The sequence below is a fragment of the Enoplosus armatus genome, chromosome 17 (assembly GCF_043641665.1).
Source record: "Enoplosus armatus isolate fEnoArm2 chromosome 17, fEnoArm2.hap1, whole genome shotgun sequence".
NCBI classification, from domain to species: domain Eukaryota; kingdom Metazoa; phylum Chordata; class Actinopteri; order Centrarchiformes; family Enoplosidae; genus Enoplosus; species Enoplosus armatus.
Genome location: NC_092196.1, coordinates 2,604,920 through 2,616,368, shown reverse-complemented (window position 1 = coordinate 2,616,368; position 11,449 = coordinate 2,604,920). Strand labels below are relative to the sequence as shown.

The 11,449-nt window shown below is 40.5% G+C and overlaps 1 protein-coding gene and 1 long non-coding RNA gene across 3 annotated transcripts in view; both read right to left on the bottom strand.

Annotated features, from left to right (window-relative positions):
• Positions 1-3,679: 3,679 nt before the first annotated feature.
• LOC139300641 (uncharacterized) lies at positions 3,680-4,888 on the bottom strand. Its single transcript, XR_011598847.1, has 2 exons — positions 4,420-4,888; positions 3,680-4,148 (listed from the first exon to the last, which is right to left on the bottom strand). It is a non-coding gene; the product is annotated as an uncharacterized lncRNA (long non-coding RNA).
• A 522-nt stretch (positions 4,889-5,410) lies between these two features.
• Positions 5,411-11,449, bottom strand: part of trpm4a (transient receptor potential cation channel, subfamily M, member 4a) — a 35,499-nt gene continuing 29,460 nt past the window's right edge. For both annotated transcript variants that reach the window (XM_070922450.1, XM_070922451.1), the window contains 3 exons: positions 10,554-10,626; positions 7,015-7,108; positions 5,411-6,698 (listed from right to left, as the gene is read on the bottom strand). In XM_070922450.1, coding sequence (XP_070778551.1) covers positions 6,673-6,698; positions 7,015-7,108; positions 10,554-10,626 — 193 coding nt within the window. In that variant the 3' untranslated portion in view covers positions 5,411-6,672. The remainder of the gene's footprint in view (positions 6,699-7,014; positions 7,109-10,553; positions 10,627-11,449) is intronic.

Sequence of the window (11,449 nt, the reverse complement as noted above, 5' to 3'; positions counted from 1 at the left end):
GTGAGCTTCCCTGGCTCTGTCTGTGTGGGACCTGCACAGTATCCCACACCCTCTATCAATACTCACCTCCAAATGCATGACGAACGAGGTCAATGACAGGAACCTCTGAAAAACCTCCTAAACTGAACTTGACTACAGTCAATAAATAGTACTCTACTTGTTTTTGTGTTTGTGTTCTCACTCCAATAACCCCATTTTGTATACACGCTAAAGAAAACACAAAATGCAAAATTTAAGTAGATTTTTTTATTCAAGCAGCCAAATATAAACATTATGCAACATCTGTTCGTTTTATTTTTTGGCTCAGTTTTTCATGGGTTTCACCTTACACTGGATTGTTTTGGTCAGTTGATGTTATTGTAAAAAGGCATCCTGGTTGAATGATCCATAATCGTTGTAGATATTATAGCCAAGTCAATGACATCATTAATACTAGAACCTGCTCTGATTTTCATTTCCAATCAGCCAAGACACAAGGACAGGGAGAAAGTGAAGGCTTGGGATTTGTTCTAGATCTGTTCTAGATTCTCATGTAGTCCCTAAGTCAAATTAAATAGGTGCAGTAGATGACTGCACAACCAAGCCCAGCCCAGCACATTTAACATAGAGGAGACTAAGCCTTGTATTAACCTATTAGAACCTACATCATCACCATTATCTGTCAATATTTAAAGCTTTAGATGGCACATAATCTTTTATACAACAGCATAGGTTTGAGAACAAGTTTGTAATTAAGTTTCTAATGGTGATAGACCAGTGGCAGTCAGAAACAGCTGAGTTGGAAAGAGCAAAGGACAGAATGAGAGAGGAGATCAGATCGAGATGAAGACTGCAAAGTGGCTGAAAGTGGAGATGAGCTCAGACATGCCAAAGACATTTCTTCTTTCTTAGTTTGGACCAATGACTCTGCCTGCATTGACCCACTTGACCCACTTAGTTAACTAACGCTACTGTTTAATACCTCCTCCCCATACAGTCTTAAAGAAAACATCATCAATCAATTTGGAATTTTTGGAATAATAGCTGATGCATGTGTTACACTTTGCCTGTCTACTTTAGCTTGGGGCAGATGTTGACACCTGAGTAAAGACCCTAACATAGGACCTCATTTAACGCCAACATGTCTGGGTAAAAAGAAAAAGAATGGGTGTTATTTAAGGTGTCAGACAGGGTGTTGTGAGGTGAAGAGATGACAGCAAAGGCACTGCATAGGCCCATTCATCAACCAGATCTGACATTCCCCAGCAGGATTCATTTGCCTTCCCTGAATCTGATCCAGTGCCACATCCACCCCAAGCTCTTTCCAAATAAGGACTGTCTAAAGTGGGAAATCACTTTCCATGATAAAGTTACCTAAGGGGACTTGTGTGTATGTGCAGTAGAATTATAATTCAAAGCTCTAATGTAGTGCTGGCCAAAAATGAACAAACGATTCTTTTCTACTGATACTTTTGCGCATTTGATTTGTACCACATTTGCACTGGTACATACTCCTCCAGGAAATAGCCATATGCTCATAATCTAAAGTCTGACTCTGACAAAAAACTATCTGCTTGTCTCAGCTACTCAACATTTATATGTTACCAAAGTAACAACAAACCATATACAACCTTAAATATTGTTACAAACTCACTCATTGCTGTGTACCAAAGTTTTTCTTGCAGAGTGGGTGGTAACAGACTGATACATGTTTTTCCCTTGGGGCTTACTGTAGCTGTATTTGTTGCATCTGCTGAGACATACATATGCCTTCACAGCAGAGAATAACCACGCCAAGCCATGACAATGTGTCAAGTCATATAAAGTCAATTTTATTGATTTAATTAAATATATTAAGATTTTAAATGTGTACAGCATAGGACACCCTCTGTCTTTAGACCCTTGATTTGGATAAGGAAAAACTCCCCCCAAAAAACCCTTTAAAGGGAAAAAATGGAAGAAAACTCAACAGCAACAGAGGAGGTATCCCTCTCCCAGGAAGTAACAAAAAGAGCAATCTAACAAATACATTACAAACGCAAACTTAACATATGTGAACCACAATGTACATTGGGGTCATATCCACGCTACTTCCTCTGTACTATGGACTTCACTACAGTTTTGTTGTTTGAAATGTACACATTGGCATTGGTTGATATTTGGTGTTCATTGAACTGCAAGGAATACATTTTCATCCTGGGTCCTGTGGAAGTCTTTTCAGTAAGCATGCTGCCCCTTGATTATTTATGGATCTAACAAAGACTCTCAAACTAAATACTGGTGTTGCCCGTCAGTCAGTCCACCACTTTGGTCCAGACTGAAATAGTCTCAACAACTATTGAATGGAGGGCCATGAAATGTGGTTCAGATGTACATGTACCTCTCAGGATGAATTGTAATAACTTTGGTGATCCTTTGACGGTTCATCTAACGCCATCGTCAGGTCAACATTGTGGTTTTTGAGCAAATATTTGCAGAGCTGATATCATTCTCATTGGCCTCAGCTGTACTTTATGTTTAGTGCTAATTTGCAAATATTAGCATGTTAGCATGCTAAACTAAGTTGGTGAACATGGTTTGTCACTGTGGGCATGTTAACATTTAACTCAAAGCACAGCTGTACCTGACAGTGTTTTACTCGTGCTGTACACACATTACACACTTTATCAGAATCAGAATGAATCAGAATCAGAATTACTTTATTGATCCCCGGGGGGAAATTGTTTTACTTTCCTGGGGGGAAATTGTCTTTACTGTGTAAAGCAGAGGAGGCTGGTCCATAGAGACAGAGGAGGTTGCTCCTTTTTGAGAGACAAGAGGGAGATCAAAATATAAACAATTGTGATTGGATCTGTTATTGGCTAAAACGTAAAATGATGCTCCAATGGAGGATGTCCTCCCTAACCAAATCAACAACCAGGTTACAATATTGACGTTGCGTTGGTCCATGATAATTTGCAAATCTCATCTTCGACGTGAGTGTGACAAACTGGCGGTAAAGCTATAGCTATGGATAGATTCATAATTTCATACAGTAGCATATTGGGAAAGAAATTATGATGTGCAAATTGAGAACTACTTTTAAACACATCTAGCTACAGAGCTCGCTACTTGCAGTAGCCAATGCAACAGTTAGCTTGTTCTAGCAGCCCTGAAGACCTGTTAAGCTAACTGTAAGAATGGATTTGGACTGGGGGGAGTGGCAGCAGCAGGACGCAGCCTTGGGCCTCGCTGCCTCAGCTGTCCGGATTGGACCCGGACAGCATGCGGCAGCTGACGTGCTGCTGCACTTTGCTCACCCGGGACTGGACCCGTTATGGGCGATGGACTGCTGCACGGGGGATGTGAGTCAAACGTCACAGCTGAGATTTACAAGGATATAAGACATTCAATGTTATTTTCTAGTTCCATTTATTATAATTTTTTAAGTTATTTTAAGGACTTTTGGATCACTAAATAAAAGTAAAACTACAGACCGCTTCTAAGTCAATGAAATTTTTTAATGATGTTTAACCCTCTATGGTACGCATTATGATGTCAATTGGGGAAAAAAATGTTTGGAGTGTTTTTTTTGTCATAGGATAGACCAAATAAACATAATCTTAAGAAATTTTCAAGAAATAGTTTTTTGGGGTACTTTTTGGGGTGTGTTGCCTTGAGGCAACACTTTACCATAATGGTAAGTAATGAAAAAAGAGAGTTATTGTTTCAAATTTGAACAAAATTTATTTAAAAACACATGGAAAATACTCAATAGCCTCAACAGGTTAAAATGAATGCCACTTAAAATGTTAAAATGTTAAAAACCCTAACCCAACGATGCATCGTCATGGCCACACAGTCAACCCTTGTGGTTGAGCTCCAATACATACGGGATCCTGGCAGCCCATAAATGGACATATAGAAACAGATGCCAATAAACTGCTCCATTTCATAGCAGGTAACATTAAGTGGCTTTCCTGGATCACATTGGACAGCGTAGAGGTTTGTCTGGTCCACCATGTTCTCAATGCAGGTTTTAGTTAGCAGGCCGTCCCTTAAGTATTCAATTGGAGACTTCATTTCTGTGGCTTTTGGGAGACTGCCTTTCCATTGTGGGACTGGAAGGATGCTCCTGCAATTTTTCCACTCCAGTCTCTTGGCCCTTTTTGGTGCATGTTGAAGAAGAACTGAAAAACAAACAAATGTCCTAAGCATGCTATGCAAATAACAAGAAAATGCAATAATTAATTAATTATCAATGCATTTTACACCCTATCTTATACTGGTAATACCTGTCATGGTGAATCCATAATGGTACGGTGTTGCCTCAAGGCAACATTTGCAATTTACCATAATGGTATGGTGTTGCCTCAAGGCAACATTTGCATTTTAACAAGTTTCCATTACTTAATTAGCAAATAAAGCACATTAAACTATTAGAAATTAAGCTTTACTCACCTATTATTGTGAATCAATTTTTTTCCAGACTGAAAAAGGCCAGGAAAAGACGTTTTCAGACAATTTTTGTAGAGAGAAATGGTTGGGCTGATCCTTGTGGGACAGTCTGCAAAAAAGGTTTTAAGCATGGCCTCCAGAGAGTCATGTGACAAATTCAAACACTGCTATTGGTTCCTTAAGGTCCTGGCTCTTTTTCAAAGTATTGCATTATAACTAGGCATGAATTTTGTGAATGTAAAAGGCCAAAAATGGGTATGTTGCCTAGAGGCAAGTAGTTCACAGTTTGCACATGATAATTTATTTTCTAATATGCTACTGTATGAAATTTATCTGTAGCTTTACAGCCAGTTCGTCACACTGGGTTGGTTTTCCTCCTGTCCTCCTCGGCCACCATTGGTGTATAGCGACCCAAGTCTACTTTCTTCCATTTTATACAGTAATTGCGTGTTGGGCTCTGAGCACTGTCAAAAATGAAGATGACCTACACTCAATACTGAACTGTGTAGGACTGCAGCTGTGGCTGCTTCTGCTAACAGGCTGCTTTCGGTACATAGGCTGTATAGACATGCTGTAAATAATTGGAAAATGGCTGCATTTATAAAAGCACTTTACAATTTGATACTCATTCGCCCATTCAAACACACTCCACCTACTGAGCCACAGACTGAGTCAGCTGAGTACAGACACACAGAGCTGCTGGGCTCGCTGTATGCTCTAGCGAGGCTACAGCTAGTCCTCGTTTTCTCTTCCTCTTCTGAGGAGCAGATAAAATATCAAGATTGTGTTCCTTCCCCATATTTTAAACCATGTAGCATAGAGACATACTTCTTTAGATTGCGGACATTTTCGGGAAGAGAGAGAGAGCCCATACATCTGTTTAATTCTACATGACAAATTATGAATAATATTGTGCACTAAAGCAGGTGGTTCTAGGCAGTACTGTAGAGATGAAAGTATATTCTTTTTGCAAAATAGAATGATCTCCTCACTGTTACGGTGTGGACAAAATCCTCTGTTTATTAACACTTTGTTGTGAGTTCTCTGCTTTATATTGGAACATACATGCAGTATTTGTATGGATTGAGTCATTGAGTCAGTCTTACAAAGAAAATATATAAATCACGACCCCCAATATGAAAATATCACATTTCTAACCATTGAACAGATATTTTACTGTAGATGTAGATGTATGTAATGAAGTCAGTTTTCCATAAGACTGAAAGAAAAGAGACTTAGTTCTACTATCTGTCACTTATTGAAGCTTTGGCCACATGGGGGAAGCAGAACAAGCTGAAAACACCTAAAATATTATCACCATATAAAGTTGTTATGGTGAATGTGTTAACAATTCCCTGTTTACACACCCAGCAGTTACAGAGCAACATGATCCTTCATGTGGAGTGGTGTTTGTGTCACCTGATTCATAGCTCTGTTTTTGGTCTCCACCAACTCCGGAGGGAAATATCTTGCTCTTTAGCTGCTAAATGCTCCACTATGTTCTCCAGCTAGACTGCTGTTTGCTGCTGAGCAGGTAGTGTGTAGTTTACAGTTTTTCTTTAACAGTTTTTTTCCCCCTGAAAACAGCTGCCTGCTGCTGCTGCTGGAAATAAGGTTGATAAAAAAACAGGTTGCAAACTGGAAACCAAAACCAAAAAAGTGAGCTAAAAGAGATTACAATGGGAACTGTCATTGTCAGAGTTGGTCATTCTTTGTGTATTTGTCACTACAAGCAACCCTTTTCAAATTATACTTATTCGATCCATTGCAAAAACATTGATTAATGTAGCTTTAATGAGAACAGGTTGCTCTCCCCTGAAAACAACCTGCACTCTACTCCTAACCCTATGTAACAACATTCTATCTCATAAATGGTCATAATGCCTTACTTAATCAACTTAGCAGACATATTAACAAGGCATTCTCTGTTCACACACAGGGCTTATAGCTCTGTTTAATGCTCACACCTTTAAAGCCCTACATGTGTAAGATTTGAACATTTCAGACTTCGGTGACTCCTGGTGGTAGGATCCAAAAAGGCACTATAGCACACAGCAATGCATGCTGGCACTGTAAAAAAAACTTAATATACTTTTACCTCAGCATGTTATTTGTCCTAATCAAAATGCTCTTCAAGCAACATACATCTGGAATCAACAAAATAAAACAAATGAAATAATAAGCAGATTAGCAAACAAGGTGCTCTTTGACACAATGGCCCTGAGTAAACTGTGTGTGATCCTGGAGCTCAGGGAGTCAGCTTGGAGACAGGGGAGTCAGATCTACAACAGAAGGAAAAGGTAATTATGAATCCCAAATAGGATCCTTCTGCGAGACAAAAGATCAATTCTCTATGGGAACAAAAATAAGGCTGACACTGCACTTCTGGAAGACTAACACCTAATGATCAATCTGATAACTGAGTTATGCAACAATTTGTTAAAATATAGTGTTATATATTCATCTCATCTTAAATTATAATTTTTTTTCATTACATCATCATATTATAAACATAGTTAGTAGCTGTGGGATTGTCTGACTGCTTGTGTTGCCTGTCTCAACAAAAAACTGAATCTAACATGGGTTATAGTTAGACACCTCTGAGCAGCGGAGGGGGGCGGTCAGCCTTTATCAGATTACTCTGAGACAGAGCATCCGCCATCCAGGAGAGGGCGCTGCAGCAATACTCCAGCTGGGAGAGAGATATATGGATAGAGATGGATTAGTGCTGAGCAGGCAGAATCAACAGCTGCAGAGAAACCAGACACACCATGCACACACGATACGCACAGATAGCAAATACCACAGACACACATCAACCTACCCACACATGCAGGGATTGGACACAATCAAACTAAGCAACACCTACTGTATTTTGTCAAAACAGACTCTTTTATTTGATCTAGACCTAACCAGGAAAAACATTTTGAATAGTATTCTACGATGTGGGCTTCGTAGATAATTGGCGGACTTTCTGGAGGAGACCTGGTCTGATGAGGAGAGACGGCATTCATCCCACTTTGGATGGAGCGGCTCTCATATCTAGAAATCTGACCGACTTTATTAGTGAACCAAAACCGTGACACCCCAGAGTCCAGACCAGGAGGCAGAGTCGCAGTCCTACACGCTTCTCTGCGCTTCCATTAGAGCAGTTACCCACCCAAAACCCCATAATGACTGTGTCTGCCCCCCGACCACTTAAATTAATTCAACCAAAGTTAAACAGGAGAGGAGTCATTAATAAAAACTTAATAAAAATTAAGACCACTACTGCTATAGGCCAAAACAATAGGAAAATTAAGTGTGGACTGTTAAATATCAGATCTCTGTCATCTAAAGCTGTATTAGTAAACGAGCTAATATCAGAGAATCATATTGATCTACTGTGTCTGACAGAAACCTGGCTGTGTCATGAAGAGTATGTCAGCCTGAATGAATCCACTCCGCCCAGTCACACTAATACTCACATCCCTCGAGGCACCGGCCGAGGAGGTGGAGTTGCAGCCATTTTTGGCTCAAGCCTGTTGATGAACTCACCAAATTACTAAAACTATCTCTTCATCTAAGCCATCAACTTGTCTCTTAGACCCCATCCCAACCTGGCTGCTCAAAGAGGTTTTACCTTTAGTCAGCACTTCTTTACTAGACATGATCAATCTGTCCTTATTAACAGGCTACGTACCACAGTCCTTTAAAGTAGCTGTAATTAAACCTCTTCTTAAAAAGACCACTCTTGATCCAGAGGTTTTAGCCAACTATAGACCTATATCTAACCTCCCCTTTCTCTCCAAGATTCTTGAGAAAGCAGTCGCCAACCAGCTGTGTGACTTTCTACATGACAATAGGTTTCTTGAGGACTTTCAGTCAGGTTTCAGAGCTCATCATAGCACAGAGACAGCACTGGTGAAAGTTACAGATGACCTTCTAACTGCATCAGACAAAGGACTTGTCTCTATACTTTTGTACTGTTAGATCTTAGTGCTGCATTCGACACCATTGACCATCATATCCTATTACAGAGACTGGAACATTTAATTGGCATCAAAGGAACCGCACTAAGCTGGTTTAAGTCGTATTTATCAGATCGATCTCAGTTTGTACATGTTAACGATAAATCCTCCATGTACGCCAAAGTCAGTCATGGAGTTCCACAAGGTTCTGTGCTTGGACCAATACTATTCACCTTATATATGCTTCCTTTAGGGGATATTATTAGAAAACACTCCATACATTTTCATTGCTATGCGGATGATACCCAGCTATATTTATCGATCAAGCCAGAAGAACCTCATCAGTTAGCCAAGTTTCAAGCATGCCTTAAGGACATAAAGACCTGGATGACCTGTAATTATCTGATGTTGAACTCAGACAAGACAGAAGTTATTGTTCTTGGCCCTGAACACCTCAGAAATACAGTATCTAAGGATATTGTTACCCTAGATGGCATTGCCCTGGCCTCCAGCGCCACCGTGAGGAATCTCGGAGTTGTCTTTGATCAGGACATGTCCTTTAACTCCCACGTAAAACAAACTTCATGGACTGCCTTCTTTCACCTCCGTAACATTGCAAAAATCAGGAAGATCCTGTCTCAAACAGATGCAGAAAAATTAGTCCATGCATTTGTCACGTCTAGGCTGGATTATTGCAATTCCTTATTATCAGGCTGTCCCAATAAGTCCCTGAGGACTCTCCAGCTGATCCAGAATGCTGCAGCACGTGTACTGACAGGAACCAGGAAAAGAGATCATATTTCTCCTGTATTAGCTTCTCTGCACTGGCTCCCTGTAAAATCTAGAATAGAGTTTAAAATCCTTCTCCTCACCTACAAAGCTCTTACTGGTCAGGCACCATCATATCTTAAAGAGCTCATAGTACCCTGTTACCCCACTAGAGCACTCCGCTCCCAGAATGCAGGGCTGCTTGTGGTTCCTAGAGTCTCCAAAAACAGAACAGGAGCTAGAGCCTTCAGCTATCAAGCTCCTCTCCTGTGGAATCGGCTCCCAGTTTGGGTCCGGGAGGCAGACACACTCTCTACTTTTAAGAGTAGGCTTAAAACCTTGCTTTTTGATAACGCTTATAGTTAAGGGCTGGCTCAGGCCTGCCTGGACCAGCCCCCTAGTTATGCTGCTATAGGCCTACACTGCTGGGGGACTTCCCATGATGCACTGAGCTTTCCTCCTCTCCCTCCTCATCTTTGCACATTCATCACAGTCCAATGCATGTTACTAACTTTATTTCTTCCCCGGAATTTCTTTGTGCTTTGTCGACTCGTAGGTCGCTGTGGATCGTGGTCCTGGTACGCCTGGGTGCTGCTGCCACCATGGGCCTGCCTGACTCTCATCTCTACAGTTATTATGTTTAGTCGTAGTTCTGTTACTATTAAAGCTCCTATTATTAATCTAAGCTAATATTACAGCTACTTCTACTGTTAGTGCTGCCATACATCTTTGCCTACCTGTCTGTCTGTCTGTCTGTCCGTCTGTCTATCTGTGTCTCTACGTCTATCTCTCTGTCTCTGTCTCTCCCTCCCTCCCTCTCCCTCCCTCTCCCTCCCTCCCTCTCCCTCCCTCTCCCTCTCTCTCTCTCTCTCTCTCTCTCTCTCTCTCTCTCTCTCTCTCAAACCCAACCGGTCAAAGCAGATGACCGCCCACCTAGAGTCTGGTTCTGCTCGAGGTTTCTGCCTCTTAAAAGGAAGTTTTTCCTTGCCACTGTCGCCAAAGTGCTTGCTCATGGTGGGAACTGTTAGGTCTCTGTAATAACATTATAAAGAGTCGGTCTAGACCTGCTCTATTTTGTAAAGTGTCATGAGATGACTTTTGTTGTGATTTGGCGCTATATAAATAAAATTGAATTGAATTTAATTGAATTGAATATTCTGGCCAAGATGAGATGCAATAACTTGGATTTGCAGATGGACAACCTGTCAGATATTCAGTTGTGTGATAGATGTTTCCTTGTCAGAGATATCTTAAATACAAAGACTATGCACAAAGAATGAATTGGTAAAACATCACCACACTTTCTGGCAGTGGACAGAGCTTGGATTGTGGTTCTAGGCTGCAATATAACTGATGATGGCGATGACTGGTACAGATTGGGCTCACTAGATCTTTTATGTGTATTAAGGAATTTCTGACCTCTGTCTCCAGCAGCCGCAACCTTCGGTCGTGGTCACGGATCTCTGCCATCTGCTTAAGCACGCTGTCCACCCTGCAGGAACAAACAAACACGCAAATAACCAGCTGCAGATCTCAGCTAGAATGTCATTCTGAGTTCAGATCAGTTCAACGAACTGGGAAGGACACAAAAATCTTCAATAAGTAAAAGAGAAACAAGTGGAAAAGTTAAACTGACATGATTAAAAGTGTAACCTCAATGAAAGGTGTGCAATTACATTATAAATTAACTCATAATATAACAAACATTTTTAACAAGAATCCCTTTAAAAAAATCACTAAAAAGAATTGTGGCGAAGATCATGCATGTAGTGAACAGGGCATTTTACAGTGCACTTGTCAGTGGACTAACTATGTAGGGACACTGTTTCTCAAACATATATGTCATATCTGTACTACGTTATCTTGTTAGTTATTGTTGTTGACATATACGCTCAGTGTTTCCTACAGGTTGAGAATTTACTTGTGGTGGTGGGTAGCGCAGCGTGTGTGATGGTCGGGTTCAGTGATAAACCAGTCAAACAAAGGTTGATGAATAACTCAGAGACGTACTGTTAGTTAGCTGTTATGTTAGCTAGCTAGCTAACTTAATGATACATTTTGCACTAATTTTGCACTGATTGTTCAGTTCGGTGTTGAGGCCAACATTACTAGCTAGCAACTGCCTTCATAAGTTATAATAAGATGTGTAACGTTCACATTGACACATTAAAATGACAAGGCATTCTTTTTTAGGCATCCAATACTAGGGGTATAACGGCACACAAAATTCACAGTTCGGTATCTAGCTCAGTTTTTTGTTATGTTTTCGGTACAGCAGGGAAAAACAAACAAATGCCTTGTAATTTATTTTGAAA